Below are 16,656 nucleotides of genomic sequence, written 5' to 3' on the forward strand. Positions count from 1 at the left end.
GGGGCCGTTTCAACCTCACCGGGGCCATCCCGACCTCACCGGGGCCGTTTCAACCTCACCGGGGCCGTCCCTACCTCACCGGGGCCGTGAAACAACAAATTCTTTACCTTTCACGGGTAGATTAAGAGTTTAAAGAAAGATAAGGCAGTAAGGAGGCCTCCTACTTTGAACGTTTCCTTTCCAATATTTAAAATATTTATTGATAGCTTTTGGTCTACTTAACCCCAGAAGCAGAGCCATAGAAATAGTTCACTGACAAACAAATATCTACTAAACTCTAGTCTATTATCATCTAGCTTAGGCATTTTGCTCTGTGAAAAAAATAAAGGAAACATAAAAGAGAAGCAAAAAACCAGCTCAATACCATTTTGATTCAGAGCTCTACAGAGTAAGGATGACTTAATGACCTGGATAATACAATTTACACAGAACTGTATTCCCCCCGAAGTCCAGGTGTCACAGCTTAGAAAATGCAGTGCCTCGTCGGAATGTGCAGTGGTGCCTGTCAGCACGCAGGCCTTAGAACTGATAACACTGAGCCTGGTACCACCCCCAGCAGTCGTCTGAATTCTCTGAAAACCAAAGCAGCGCTGTGCACCTCCTGAGGGACAGGTCATGGTGAGTCTGCCAGCGAACGGCACCTGCTCGTGCTGGTCTTCGCACCCACCAGTGACCTTTAGTGGCACACAGTGAGGACGCACCCTCTTGGTGAGCCTAAGCACTTTCTACCTTCATTGTAGAGACCCTGGAAACATTAGCACATTTCCAGAACAGAAAGCTTAAATGACTGTTGGGAGGAAAAGGAAAAATTGGCAGTAAATATTTGCCTTACCAGGCGGAAGTATTTCTTCACCTTATCTTAGCTGTTATTTAACTAAGCTATTGAATTTCTAAAAATTTTCCAGCCAGCTATTATCTTTTTAAACAAACAGAAATGAAGTGTTTATGTGATTTGAGGAAGTAATAACTCTGGAGATTATTCACAGTTCTTTTCCATTCATAGAGTTAGGATAAGAAATTCTCGTTGGCAGGAACCTGGCAAATAGCAAGAGCTGACCACCTGCCACTCTTTCCCACCAAGCGTACGCACACGTAGAATGTCACTTGGCAGCCTGGCAGGTCACCCACACTGATGGGAAGGAAGTGTGTTCAGAAGAGCGCTGACCGTCAGGAAAGGTTGAGGACTCAAGGTACTAGAATTTTTAATAAAGTCAAAGAGAAGGCAAGGTGGTCATGAGGGACTGTGGATGCTGGAAGAATCAGCATAGGACCCAGCAATTCCACTCCTAGATACCTACCCAGGAGAAATGAAAGCATGGTCACACAAAGACCTGTATGCGCCCTAGCCGGTTTGCTCAGTGGATAGAGTGTCGGCCTGTGGACTGAAGGGTCCTGAATTTGATTCCGGTCAAGGGCACATGCCCAGGTTGTGGGTTCAATCCCCAGTAGGGGGCGTGCAGGAGGCAGCCGATCAATGATCTTCTCTCATCATTGATGTTTCTATCTCTCTCTCCCTCTCCCTTCCTCTCTGAAAGCAATAAAAAACACACACAAAAAACATAAAAAGACCTGTATGGAAAATTCACAGGGGCATCATGCATAATAGCCAAAAAGTGGAAAGAACCCAAGTATCCACTAACTGAGGAATGCGGTCTCTCCACATAATGGAATGCCATTCAGCAATACAAAGGAACAAAGCACCGACACACGCTGTACAACATGGATGAACCTCCACAACACTGTGCTAAGTGGAAGAAGCCAGTCACAGAGGAGCCACCTTGTCTGATTCCAGTTAATCAAACATCCAGCACAGGGAGGTCTATGGGAAGTAGAGTCGTGGGCACCTGGGCTCAGTGACCTGTTCACAGTCACTGAGGAGTGACTGTGAACAGGCATGAAGCTCCTTCTGTGGTGATGGGAATGTTCTAAAATCAGACTTTGGTGACGGCTGTACAACTCTGTAATACACTAAAAATCACTGAACTGTACACTTAAATGGGTGAACTTGGTGGTTTGCACACCTCAATAAAGCTAGGGATTGAAAAAGAAAGCTCTGTGAGGACAGCAGACCTGGCTCCAGAAGGGGTGTCTGACTTTAAATTTCTAATGGGGAGCAGTTCCAAGTCACAGCAGGGTCAGGGCTGAGACTCCAGGTGTTTCTGGGACACGTGGACAGGGTCCTGGAGCCGCCTCGCCCACCTGCTGTGACTGTTCATCGTGGGACACGGGACTGTCACCACCGGAAGGCTGAGGCTCTGTGAGGCTGAGACACAACCATGCTCACTAGGAGGCTACAATAGCTCTTTTAAATCATCTTCCTCCATCAGATTCGCGGTGAGCTTTCTAGCTCTATCTTAGTCACCGAACCTGCCCTAGGTGTTAGCTGAAAAATGTCATCTGCCTTGGGGTGTCATCGTGACCTGCTGCGCGGTCAGCACCTGAGGCTGAACTTCTGCAAGGCCCCAAGCACATTCTCCCGGGTGACGACGTCCTTGTCCTCCTCCTTCAGCCTCTCCTCCAGCATCTGCAGCACCTTCGTGCTCTGGGCAAGGTAGAGGCGACCTGGTAACACAATCAGAGATGAACAAGTAAAAGAGGGAAGATTGCTCTTGTGTTAAGTTCATGCTCCAAAACCACTTTCTATGAAACCTTTGCATTTAGCACATCCAGAGCTTGTATAATTTTAGATTCTAAAAAACTTATCTATAAAAATAAAAGTGTATATGCTAATTAGACCGATGTCCTTCCGTACAACCTTCCAGATGAAGCTGGGGCTGCGAGGGAAGCCTGAGTTCTGGGTGCCAGAGGGAAGCTGGTGCCGGCAGCCAGGGGAAGGAAGGCCTACTCTTGCATGAATTTTGTGCATCAGGCCTCTAGTTAACACATATTTCTTCTGCAAAATTGGTTTTAGTCAATCAACTATATAGTAATAGAAAACCCCTTCTTGTAATCTCAACCTAATTTCCCACTGTGTCCTTGTGGGGAGCACTGTCCTTTATTCACCTGAAATCTTGAACCCGAAAGTCAGAATGAGGAGGAGAACAAGGAAGGAAACCTGTGGGTCATAAACCCGTTAGCAATGCTTTCTGGCCACACCCCTTGCTCCTTCTGGACGTGCCCGGAGAGGTTGGGGACCAGACATGGAACTCTAGAATAGGGCTTGAATTATCACTAGCCTGTTGTGGGCTTGTGGCTTGATACAAATGATACTTTTGGACATAAGTTTCAACAGTATTATATAAGTGGTCCCTGCACATACCCTGGCTTATCATAACTGTTTGCTAAACAGATGAAAACTGTACAAATAAGTGAAGGGACAAGTTTTTGGAGCATCATATAGTCATCATTCGAAACTCCCTTTATCCACTCTTAAAAAAGCTCAAATTAAACCTGGAAGATAATGACACTCTGTAAAATCATTTGAATTCAGTCACACTGGCATGTTATCTTTGGAGCTTTTAAATCTTCTAGTCTTTTGCAGGAAATGATGTAATTATTGGGATCAGCTTTAATTGTGTCACCAGCCTTAATGTACTGACATAGAAAATTATAGAAAATGTATTATCTATTATATATCTGAAGGCAATCCAAAAAGTACAGTTATAAAACCGAAAGCTTATAAAATAAAGCCAGAAGACTTACAAAAGAAACTCCAAAACTCAAAATTTGCTCTGGCATAAACTACAGCAATATGACAACATCTAATTTTCACAAAAAACCTTAGATGTATTAAACAGGCATAAATTGAGGAAACATACATCATCTCTAAAAAACTTGGAGAAGAACGTCCATTTTTAAAGGGAAAAAAAATGCATCAATAAGGCCTGGCTCTTCTCTTCGAAGAAAAGCTGGCATCTCACCTTCAGCCAGGGACGCTATGGCGTTGATGAGCCTGGCCATGTACTGGCGCACCACGTCGCTCCTCCCGTGCAGCAGCTGCAGCACGCTCCTCTGCGGGGAGCAGAGGGGCAAGGATGAGGGAGTCAAAGACCGGGAGAGACCAGCGTGGCTCCTCCGGGGGGCGCTGTTGTCCTCCTCTGCACAAACTCATTACAAGTGAGATAAACAGACTAAAGCCAAACCGTACGTCAGGAAATCTTGATGGCCAACTGATTTGTCCTGAGATTTGATGAATATCAGTCATTCAAACTTTTAAATTAAAAGAATTATATGATGGGTACTCGACTTATCAGGGTGATCACTTCCAAAGTTATATAAATGTCTAATCACTATGTTATACACCTGAAACTAATATAATACCATATGTCAACTGTAATTGAAAAATGAAAAACTTATTTAAAAAAAAGAATTACTTATACAAAGCATTAGAACAGTTACTAACACAAAGGCCGCAATATGGTTTGCTCTTATGGCTGATGTTTTTCCAGGTTAGGATGACAGATCCAACACACACTTCTAATTCTGCTCCCTGAAGCCACAGTAAAACTATAGTAAATGGATTTTAAAGAATGATACTAATTCTCAAGATCAGAGAGAACAGCAAAAGAAATTATAACAACACAATTTTGGAAGTGGGAATACAGATGGAAACAGACTTAGCAGACTCAAGAATGCTATGTGGGCAATGAGGAGGTAACCCCACTTACATCACTTAATCCTCAAAGGCTCAAGACGTGAGAAAAATCAGAATGAATGAATGAAAGCTGTTATAGAAGCAGCTCATGCTGCTCCTCCACTACTGTCCTCCTCTCACCAGAGGTCGGGGTGCTCTCTTGTTATGGTAACAAGGGTCTCTGGATGGGGGACACCAGGCCCAGGTGAGCAGGGCTTCTACACCAAAATGGGGGTCTAAAGAGCCACCCCCTGTCCCCTCCCCCTACCTGGCTCCCAGAACACTGGCAACCCGACCTTACCCTTTAGGAGGGAGATTAGAAAACTCTTCTTGGAGGAAAATGCCTGGCCCAAAGGAAAGAACTACAGGTCCTGAAATCAGCGGCCCCTGACACATGGCCCACCTGGCTCACCCCCCGTGGGGGTCTCCGTCTACAGTGCCTACACTCATACTCAGAAGTTCCAATAGGCTTTTCAGTCCTCCACTCTAAACATTAGGAGATAACCAAGGTCTACCAGAAGTCCAAGTTTCTAACATGGAAAATAGGACCAAGATAAACAGGGGGAAGGGGTTAGTGGAGCAAACTTGGAAGAAATGAGACTAGGCAGGGATAAGAAAACTAAAAATAAACAAAAAGATGTCACTAATAATACTTAGAGATATCAGAAGCCAATTGTATCTGCGAAACAACAGAATGCTATAAAAAAGAAAATAAAAAACTCAACAGAATGGCTGGAAAATAAAGATGAAAAAATCTCCCAGAAAGTGGAGTTAAAAAAAAAAAAAAGGAAAATATGAGAGAGAAGATAAGAAAATTAGAGAACCAGTTCAAGAGGAGGTCCGACACGCAGAGAGAGACAGAGAAAACAAAGGGACTCACCTACAAAGTAAGTCAGGAAAGTTCCCAGAACTGAAGCGGTCAGACTGAAAGGGCTCACCGAGCGCCCCAGTGAACCGAAGTATACCGCATGAAAGGTATGTAACGGGGTGGGGCAGAGGTCTGCAACTGGCTCATCTCACTCCAGGTCTGACATTTTCCCACTAGAACAAGCTGGCCCAGACCTACATACAAATACGGTGCTGGACACATTTTACGGCAGGCCCAGGTGAAAAAACACTGAATTTGCACCCTGGCCGGTGGCTCCGTTAGTTGGAGCGTTATCCCATACACCAAAAGGCTGCGAGTTTGAGTCCCGGTCAGGGCACATACCTAGGTAGCAGGTTCGACCCCTGGTTGGGGCACGTACAAAAGGCAACCGATCCATGTTTCTCTCTCACATTATGTTTCCCTCTCTTCCTCACCCTTCCTCTCTCTGTAAAAAAATCAATAAAAACATATCCTCCAAAATAAAAAAGAAAGAAAGAAGAAACACCGAATTTGCTTACCTACCTTGCCGGTCATAAGTCATGCTGAGTTTTCAGGACTCAAGATAAACTAGGGCAGTGATGGCGAACCTTTTGAGCTCGGCGTATCAGCATTTTGAAAAACCCTAACTTAACTCTGGTGCCGTGTCACATATAGAAATTTTTTGATATTTGAAACCATAGTAAAACAAAGACTTATATTTTTGATATTTATTTTATATATTTAAATGCCATTTAACAAAGAAAAATCAACCAAAAAAATGAGTTCGCGTGTCACCTCTGACAAGCGTGTCATAGATTCGCCATCACTGAACTAGGGTGAGGGAAAGACTTGGGAATTTGAGAAAAGGAAAAATGGCAGAACAGAGCTCCAGAGTTGAACCCAGCAGTTCTAACTTGTTAGGACTCTTTATCGGACGTGAAGAGAGGGCCGACACCCAGGGTGAAGAGCAGAGCTACGGGAGCTGAGGCTGACATACAGTCACCAGGTTGAAACATGCAGAAATGGACGTCTCCCCAGCTGCTAGGACCAATCCCGAGGAACGAAGGCCCTGCTGGGCCCCGGCCCATCGCTCACCCACCTGGCTGTGGCCCTGGCAGTCCAAGAGGTCGTTGCTGATGTAGGCCTGCAGCACGGTCTCCCTCTGCTCCCCGGGATGGGATGTGGTCAAGCGCTGGAACAAAGAAAAGCAAAAGTAACACGTCTGACTGTGGAGGAATGTCCGCAGAGCGGGTATGTTTTAAACAGCAGCCCCAGTAACTAAACATTTAACTAAACAGAGTAAGTATCATCCTGCAGAGCGAGGTAAGCAGCCAACCTATCCACGGATAAGAAATTATGATGTACTTTTAAGCGGATGATATGGGGGGTGTAGGAGTTAACCTACACATATGAAATTTTCAGGGAAGTGGAAAATGCCTGGATTGTGCATGCACAGATAAGGGAGAGCTCACCAACGCCTGGAGAGGGTTTTTTTTTTTTTTGCTTTTTTGCAGGAAGGGGCTCAAGAGTTGGCCTCTGAAGGGTGAGCAGACTGTCAGCCAGCACAGGGGATGTGAGTGTGGTGGGGAGAGTGTGGGCCAGCTCAGGGTGGTGGGGAAGTACAGGGGCGGGCACAGGGCAAGTTGTAGAGGGCTCAGAATGAACACCATGCCAACAAAATAGGTTTTATCCTATTGGGATTGACACAGCAATACTCGGTGTGTGTGTGTGTGTGTGTGTGTGTGTGTGTGTGTGTGTGCGCGCGCGCGCGCGCGCGTGTGTGTGGGGGGGGGTGGGAAAAGCCTAAGTCAGTGGTTCTCAACCTTCTGGTCCTTTAAATACAGTTCCTCATGTTGTGACCCAACCATAAAATTATTTTCGTTGCTACTTCATAACTGTAATGTTGCTACTGTTATGAATCGTAATGTAAATATCTGATATGCAGGATGGTCTTAGGCGACCCCTGTGAAAGGGTCGTTTGACTGCCAAAGGGGTCGTGACCCACAGGTTGAGAACCGCTGGCCTAAGTTGTGCTGTTTTAAGTTAGAATTTCCTTACTGCCCGTAGGGCTAGAAGGACAATGGAGCACGGGGAGTGTGGGAAATGGTGTGTGCTTGTGCACACAGGCGTGGACCAGCAGGAGTTAGGATATAAAAAAACCACATGACTAACGTGAGCAACCGCCCTTACTTTTGCAGGAAAATCTTGCTAGATGAAGATCCCTGAGACGGCAGGCCCTGCTCTGGCCGAGGACAAGCTGCCGTGTAAAGGACAAGGGCGGGGGGGGGCGGGGGAGGTCAGGAAGAGCCGCAGAGCGCCCAGAACTGAAAGGCGGAGGCCGGTGTGGCTGACAGGCTGGACCACCATAGCCAAGGAGGGAGGCCCTACCGGGGAGAGGACTAGATTAAAGGAGGTGGTGCCAGGCGTGTCCCTTCTGCCCAGTTCACTGAGGTCAGGCCTGGGGCACTGGGTGGGGGTGAGGGGCACGGGGCTGGAGTGGAGATGCTGGAGGGGGGCACAGACAAAACTGTAAGACAAGACACCTGTTTATTTTTTCTGGAACATCCTGTCTCACCAAGAGGCTCAGGAGCACCGACTGATCGGAAGAGCCAAAGACAAGATGCGTTTGCTCGCCTGAGCGGAGAGGCAAACATCGGGGCAGGGATGGCCACCAGAGAGGACTCATGCCGCCACACCCATCTGGTCAGCTGCCGCAACACCCGAGCAGACATCGCGACTGACCCAGGGCTCTTCCTGCTGCTCCGGGGCCTCCTCGGAGCACTCCAGACCTTGTCCCAGGAAGCACGCAGGCCTCGGACATGCAAGAGAGGAGACCTTTCTCTATCCAGATGGGGAAACTGCGCAAAGGCACATTGATGCCGAGGCACCCTGAAACTCAGGGGTCCGTGAAGGAGTCTGACATTATTCCAGGTGAGTTAGAACGCATCGTCCAGTTCAGGAGCTAACCAGTGTTGGCTTAGAACAGCTCTCAAAGTGTAGTCTGGGGAACCCAGGGTTCCGAAGCCCTTCTGGGGAGTCTACATGGTCACCATTGTTTTCATAATACTGCTAAGCATAATGCTGTGACTTGTTTTCACTCAGTCTCTCAGAGGCTATGTGAAGTGCTACTGTGACAAATCGAACGCAGGAGCATATATGAGAATCCATGTCCACGAAGCCAGACATAAAAGAAATCCGCAAGAATATAAAACAATGTTGCTCTTCTAATTTTTTTTTTTTTTGCTTTGGAAGATATATTTTTTTAAATAAGTTGCTAGATTCTGGGTTTATCATTGTTCATCTTAAATGAATTGATAAATATACATTTTATAATTTCTGTTTTAATTTCTAACACTGTAAATATTAGCAGATAAAATTCCCGTAAACTAAAGCTCCTTGGGGTTCTGAGAGAGTAAAGGGGTCTGAGAGCAAAGAGCTTGAGGACCCCTGCCTTACCCATGATCGGCGTGAAGAGGGGAGAGAGAAACAACAAGTTAGACTCCATTTTCCCTTACAGACATGGTAGCAGTTCTCACCCTGAGGCCTGCTCGTGTGGCCGGTGGACACCGGGGGCTTTGTGGACATGCACTGTGCGAACCAGGCGGTGCTCGGACACGCCGACCCCACCAGCTGCCAGCTGTCAGGTGACAGGAAGTCCCCTGGGCCTAGAAACTGCTTGTGTGAAACGGCCTCGGGAAGGCAATGGCCACAGCGAGGCCAATGTAGGAGTTTTAAAGAGAGGCCAGGCTATCTTCAGAAGCTGTTTCACTTTAGCTCGGTGTCAGCAGGCAGCAGGAAGGAAGATCTTTAGTAGATGGGTTAAAAGACGCGAGCAAGGTAGCAGCCCGGCAAACCAGCACAGTCTTTTTCTCAGCTTCGCGGGAGAGGTACGTACCCAGCGCAGAGCCTGCAGCAAGAAAGCTTTCAAGCGGTCGCTCCCCACAATCAAATCCCTCTTCAGTTTCTCATAATCCAAGGAGGGCAGCAGTGGGACATCCTTCAATTTCCTACTTGGCAACACAAGTTCAAAGAGAAAGAAGAGGGCAAAGGGGATGATGTTCAACACACATGCCTGGTGAGGGCCCCGTGCGTCAGACACCCCCGCGGTGACAACACAATAGATTTGGATAGAAATGCTCAGGCTCACACAAAGCTATCCTGTGGCCCCTCCACACAGAACATAAAATTTAGACATTGTAACACTCTGTTGACTGCCTTGTGACAGTAAATTAAATCGATTTCTAGAGAATATTACAGAAACTATTCAACAAGCTTTTCCATTTGAGGTTACCTCACCAAAATAAATGCAATTAACATTAAAAGACACTTCTGGCTTAACACTATTACTTATAATTACTGGTATTTCCTTTACTCTCCACATGTTCAGATGAGCATTTATTAAAGTTACTTTGAATTCCCGTTTTACCCACAGCTGTTCCACAATAACAATTTCTAAGAGCAATTACTCACATGGGTGCCAAGGAGGCTCTTAACATGGTTGAAGCCTGGGAGGGTGGGGGCGAGGGAACAGAAAAGAACAGACCGTGTTACACATTGATGGCCGAGCATTGACCCTAAATTACTGTAACAGCACAAGATCTACAGATCTGCAAAGTTCCTGGTCTACCAGGATTCTCCAACCATAATCATGTATGTTTTAAAAGTTCGCCCAAGTCGAAGTTAATCAATACACTACTAATGCATTTCCCAAGCCACCCACCCCTTGGTTTGGGGCTACTCCACTCCCAGGAACAATCTATAAAAATACCAGGTGGGTTCTCCTGACCAAACTCCCCGGGGCACGAAAGCTGCCAGGTCCAAGAGAGCAGAGAGCACGAAGCCATAAAAGTCATTTCATGACCTTGTTTTCTTCTTTATTAAAATGTTATCTTTGAATATAAAAAGAACACATTGCACTTCGTACCAAGTCAAACACTATAGAAGTGTTTATAGAAATATAGAGGTGTTTGTAGAAAAAAATAAATAATCCCCTCCCATCCCACTCCCCTGTAATCCAAATCATTGCCCGCTTTATGGGCATTCACACTGCGTGTCCCCCCTCCCTTTTGGCCACTACAGGCAATGCTATACTAAACATACACTAAAATAGAAATAACCACTGCTGTGGGTGGCACTTGTATGAACCGACTCAAACCAAATGGAAAAGGTATTTTGAGAGAATGGAACACAGACTGCACTGGTATTACCTAATGCTAGGGAACTGGTGCTTATTGTATCAGACATTGTGGTTATACTCTGGCTTGTTTTTTAAAGCCCTTCTCTGTTGGAGAAAGACACTGAATTCTCTGCAGGTGAAATGATATGTTTGCAATAGGTTTTAAAGGACTCCAGGGAAAAAATGAAGCAGAGGCACAGAGAGGAAACCTCGGGCGTCTGTGGGCCCCTGATGTCAAATGGTCGCCATCCACGCTTCTCATGTGGACCTGTGATTATCTCGCAATCACTCCTGTGTCTTTCTCTTTCCGTGGACACTGGTCCTACAGCGGCTAGAGGTTCAGCACCCTCGTGTCCCCAGCACCTGGAATGGTGCTTGGACAAACAGGCACTCAACCGACATGTGTTGGATGAGTGAATGAACAGAGACTGACTTCCGCAGTGGGCACTCCAGAAACCTGGACTGGTTTCCCCACTGGTTTATCTGTTGCTTGGCCGCAGGATTTACAAAGCAGGTAGGTTCCCACCTGGGAGTCACCACACCCTGCTTTTAAATGGCTCATGATTACATATGTTTTATATTTTTTTAACCCTTGATTTTTTTATTTTATTTTTTAATTAAAAGACAGCAGGGGAACAGCAAAGGCAGGTCACCTGGCAAGCGCCCTCAGGGGAATGTTTACTTAGGGGAGGCTAAAGATCACAGGGGGACACATGAGGAAACTGCCTTAGCCATGGGGCTGGGACTGAAGAGCAACGGAAGGAAGCGGAGAACCAGAGGAACATCCCACCCCGTGGGGAAGGGAGGTTGCTACGCCAACACTGTAATGAGAAGGGGGACTCGCACAACACAAAATGCAGGGTTGCTCATGCAGGAGGGGCGGCTGGCACAGAAAACTGCAAACGAGATTTGGAAATGGAGCTAAGTAGGTGGAGAGTGGGTGAGCGTTCAAATGTGCTCCCAAGCTCCACAGAAGCTTCTCGGGCAGGAGCCGCTCGGGCTCATCGAGGTTTGCAAGGTGCAAACAGGGGGCTAATAAGAGAAAGACAGAGCAAGATGCAGCAACACCCGCACACGGGAAGTGCCGGGGCTGGGGTGCTGGAGCTCATGCAGTTTCTGGACCTGAGCTGAGCCGGAGGGCCAGGTGGGCATCAGATGAGAGAAGGCCGTGGACTCCATGTGGAGCATTTTGGACCTGATGGGAAGGGCCTCGAATGATTCCCAGGGGTTCCCGGAGTAACATTCACAGGACAGGAAACACAGTGGGGAGAGACCGCTTGTTTGAAGAGAAAGATGAGCTCGGATTTAGACGGAGACAATGTGACATGCCTGTCAATCACGGGGAGAAGGCACAGAGAGTCTGGGCTTGGAGATCGGGGAAAGGGCTGAGCTAATGGCACAGTCGCCCGCTGCCAATTACATCCTACCACCTGGTTGAGATCAAACGTGTTCAAGTCCTCAGGTCACCAAGGTCAGTACAGGTCCGGGACAGCGTGGTGTATGAGGTGTAGCAGGGACAGGGAGCCAGGTGTGCAACCCTCGTTGACATACAGAGCTCGGGCCCAGAAACACTGCCTCGAAATGCAGTGGTGATGTGGGCAGCGGGCAGGCACCTGGCTAAGACTTAGGAAAGCCACATAAGGGAGAATCCAAGGACTGAAGATGTTGGCCTTCAAGCCAAAGTCCTGGTCCCCACAACGGAAGCTTCAGGAAGAATCCTGAACAACCGCTCCAGGCTGTCCTGGAAAAGGGCCGCCCTCACCTCCTCCAGCCCCTGCTGGGATTTATTGCTAACAAAGGTGACTATCGCGGAAGTAGATGCCTTCTAAGATTCACATGCACTGGGCCTTTAATGTATTTAATGCTATCACACCTGGAAGTATCTTAACTTGTATTTCCAGTGAGGTCTACCTGCAGTTGTTGAAGAAAGGAAGAGTTAATTCCCAAATGGGCCCTTTTCCCCGGGTGCATTAAAATGGAAACTCCCCCATCCAATGAATCCACAAACCCAGAAGTGCCATTCGGTGGGATTCACCCAGGGGGCTACGCTCAGATTTTCACCTTCAGACTGTTTCTGCATTCGAGCTTGCCCAGTGCAAATAGGGGGCTAATAAGAGGACAGAGCAAGATGCTCTCATATGCTTTTGCAGCATACAAAGGTGCACGTTGCATCACTAGGAACAGCAAACAATTAAAAAGCTGCCTAAACGTCTGCTAGAATAATGGTTACATGTGCTATACTATTCCCAGTTAAAACTCTAGGAGGCAAGGGAAATGCAAACACGCTAAGAGGAAATGGAAGATTTAAAAGGCACCGGTAAGAGACAGCTGCAGAACGCTATGTGCAATAAAACCTTAATTATATGTAATTTCTAAAGGCCTGGAAGGATGCAGATGAAACGCGGTCCACAGGGTTACTGAGGGAGGAGGGTGAGATGGGGTGAGTGTGAGGAAGGGAAGCGGTTTGTGTGTTGCCCCATTTACTACTACACTGTTATACTTTCCAGTGGACACATATTCAGGTATTACTTGTGTCATCTCAGAAAACTGAGACTGTGTCCTGAGGAAGAAGTTTCCCTCTTACTCCTGTCACTGGCTGATCTCAGATGGTTGGTAAGGATGACCAAATGACCAGCCTGAGGTCAGGGCAGTGACAGGCAGTCGCACTGGGAGAGGCCTGGTCTCAAAAAAATCAACCCCGTCCTTATCAGTCCTTCTGGAGGCACCTGGAGCTGCCTGCCAGCTCGGATACCGCGAGCGGACTTCTGAACACAGTTAGCTGGGCATGAACTAGGCGGAATGGAAACACATTTCTTCCCACTCGTGCATTTCCTCCATAGGGCCTCCACCGGTGTGACCCTCACCCTGCCTGCCCGACCCCCTCATTCTGGGCAATAAGCCTGCTCAGAGAGCACAAGGCAGCTCTGCTCCCGGTGGTGGTGGTAGTAAGAGGCTTGGCCAGAGCTGTGCATGACTAGGTGGGTACATTTCTTTAAATCCAGGGTTCAAAAGTAGGGAACCATCAGTTTCCTGGATTTACCTAAATTCCATAGATAAACCTCTGAAGAACTTTATAAGGAATGTTCATGTGCTGGAGATGTATATGTCTCTCAAGATAACCAATCAGTGGGCTAAGAATGCAGGACTGACTTCTCAAATGTGTGCTTTTTAAAACTCTCAACTTTTCTTTCTTCTTTGGAACACACTGGGTAGTCCCTAGTTATTTTTTCAATTTGCAAATCCTAAGACCCTTGAATAAAACGTCATAATTTTTAATTAAAAAAAGGAACCCTGGCCGGTTTGGCTCAGTGGATAGATCGTCAGCCTGCGGACTGAAGGGTCCCAGGTTCGATTCCAGTCAAAGGCACATGCCCGGGTTGTGGGCTCCATCCCCAGTGGGGGTGTGCAGGAGGCAGCCAATCGATGATTTTCTCACCTCACTGATGTTTCTATCTCTCTCTCCCTCTTCTTTCCTCTTTGAAATCAATAAAAATATATATTTTTTAAAAAGGGAAACCCACCTGCCTACCAATAAAATCCATATTATCCAATATAAGTTTTATAAGTATCAACAAAGATATTTTCGGCTACTTTCTCCTTATTCTTTTGTCCTATTTTTCAATTGGTGCAGAACTCAGTGGAGAAGGTACTATTTTCTGAGCCCTTTTGAATTTTCAGCAGTGAACGAGGTTGCAGAAGGCCAGGTTTTTAACAGCCAGATTCAGAAGCCAGTACCAAATGCACTGAACTTGATAGAGCCTAGCAGTTTTCTGATGGGTCCAGCCAAGCCCCTTTTCAGAGCGCACTGAAGTGGAACACTCAAGGTCGCGACCGCACCCAAGGAGATGCTGACCAAGACACGGTATAAAAGAGGCTGGTCTGTGCCCACCTACTGGTCTTGAAATTGACGAAACTATTTGGACCTAGAGTAGAATTTATTCCCTTAAAATAAAAAGCAACCTTCTCCTTCATCCTAAATCCTGTCAGTTCAGTCACTAGACATCCCATCTAAACTGCTCCCTGAATTTCTCTTCACACACTGTAAATCTGATGTGTGACAACTTCAGCCACGCCCAATCAACTACTATGTCCTCTGATACTCTTACCATGACTCATATCCACTTTTTATCTTGCAGATAAATCTACTAGGAACAATAAAAGATTGTTTGCAGCTTTTATTGCCTGTTCCTAAGTGAGTGGCTCAGTAAAATGAAAACGGCTATGAGCCTAGGTAAACAGAGCTCTTCCTCTCTCCCCGGGCTTCTCAGGCTGTGGCTCTGTGCCTTCGTGGCTCCTAACAGGAAGGAGGGCAGGACTAGGTCCGGGCACATGGTGTTAGCTTCTAACGGGAAAAAGTGACAGCTATGCTGTGCCCCTCTCCCTTTAAACTGCTCCTTATTAACATGACAGCAGTTTTAAACAAGCTGGTGTATCACACACTCCACCACCAGAAAATGGAAATACGGCATTCCTGCATATGCGAGCTAGGATGGAATTTTATACCACAAACCTGGAATTAATGAATAAATGGAAGGCAGGGAAGAAAGGAGTGGTCCTGTCGGACACAGACCTGCTAGGCTCAATACTGCTAAGCAGCCATCCCTCTTGGTAAACACACTGCTCCACACTGACTTCACCGTACGTGTGCACTGAAGTCCACCCGGCCGGCCTCGGGGATGCGGCTTGAAGCCCCTCGTCCTGGAGGACCCCTTTCCTGAAACCTGGAGATCTCTGTGTGCTTTACTGACATTTAAAAACTGGCCACTCTCTAAGCCTAGTGCGTGCACAAATCCCATGGCCACATCCTGAACACAGATCTGCAGCTCTGAGCACCACGTGTCCATGTGAGGCACAGATCTGCAGCTCCGAACACCATGTGTCCATGTGAGGCACAGATCTGCAGCTCCGAACACCATGTGTCCATGTGAGGCACAGATCTGCAGCTCCGAACACCATGTGTCCATGTGAAGCACAGATCTGCAGCTCCGAACACCATGTGTCCATGTGAGGCACAGATCTGCAGCTCTGAGCACCATGTGTCCCTGTGAGGCGCCACTTCCCCACGCACCCGGGGGGACATGGTCAAGGACACTGCTCTTCACCACGTTACCACGTCCTTTCTATGAAGATCCACAAGAGGAATGACCCTTAGGTCTCAGCACCAGAATAGCCATTTGTTCGACCTCCTGTCTTCTCTTTAAAATGTCTTTAAATTACAACAGTAACACACTTACTTGGAAGAAGTTCACCGTCTACAGGGCACCTAGGAACTTCAGTGATGCTGAAATGGTCTATTTGGGAACTTGTGGCTGCGTTCACGTTACTGTTGTGCTTTCTAGGCTGCTTAGATGCAGCAAACAGTAGATAATAAGTATTAAAATATTTTCTCTTCATTATAAGTAAATCATATAACTGCTCACACGTCCCTTTTTGCACAAGCCCTGAGAGCCAAATATGCCTCTCTCCAGATGTACAGCATCTTATGGCATGTATTTTTGTACTAGCGTAGCCCTGGCTTACTTTTATTATTCCTACCTTTATTTTCCTTTACCCACAATGTATTCTCCCCCCAGCATTATTGAGACACTGACGTATAACACTGTAAGTTTCAGGTGTACAGTGTGATGATCTGATACCTGTCTACATTGTGAAATGATTACCACCATACGGTTAGTTAACACGTCCATTACCTCACACAGGTACCTTTTATTTCTTGTGGTGAGAACATTTAAGATCTCTCTCAGCAACTTTCAAGTATATAATACAGTACTGCTAACCATAGTCACCATGCTGTACGTTAGAGCCCCAGGATTTACTCATCTTATAAACAGAGGTTTTACCCTTTGACCAACAGCTCCTATTGTCCCCACCCCTCAGCCCAGGAAACCACCAGTCTACTTTCTGTTCCTATGAGTTTTAACCACAACTTCTTTACTTTCATTTTCTGTTTTTTCATGTCTCATATTTGTGTTTTTTAATGTTATAATAATAAGCTGCTTCAAACCTACTTGAGAATGAGGTAGGGAATACTTTATTATTATTATTATTATTATTATTATT

The 16,656-nt window shown here is 46.6% G+C and overlaps 1 protein-coding gene across 2 annotated transcripts in view; it reads right to left on the reverse strand.

Moving 5' to 3' along the window:
- Positions 1-16,656, reverse strand: part of ARMC9 (armadillo repeat containing 9) — a 101,354-nt gene that overhangs the window by 61,798 nt on the left and 22,900 nt on the right. For both annotated transcript variants that reach the window (XM_005882967.2, XM_005882968.2), the window contains 5 exons: positions 9,891-9,925; positions 9,316-9,427; positions 6,520-6,612; positions 3,861-3,951; positions 2,439-2,562 (listed from right to left, as the gene is read on the reverse strand). In XM_005882967.2, the coding sequence (XP_005883029.1) occupies positions 2,439-2,562; positions 3,861-3,951; positions 6,520-6,612; positions 9,316-9,427; positions 9,891-9,925 (455 nt within the window). The remainder of the gene's footprint in view (positions 1-2,438; positions 2,563-3,860; positions 3,952-6,519; positions 6,613-9,315; positions 9,428-9,890; positions 9,926-16,656) is intronic.

The sequence above is a fragment of the Myotis brandtii genome, unplaced genomic scaffold, assembly GCF_000412655.1.
Source record: "Myotis brandtii unplaced genomic scaffold, ASM41265v1 scaffold744, whole genome shotgun sequence".
NCBI lineage: Eukaryota > Metazoa > Chordata > Mammalia > Chiroptera > Vespertilionidae > Myotis > Myotis brandtii.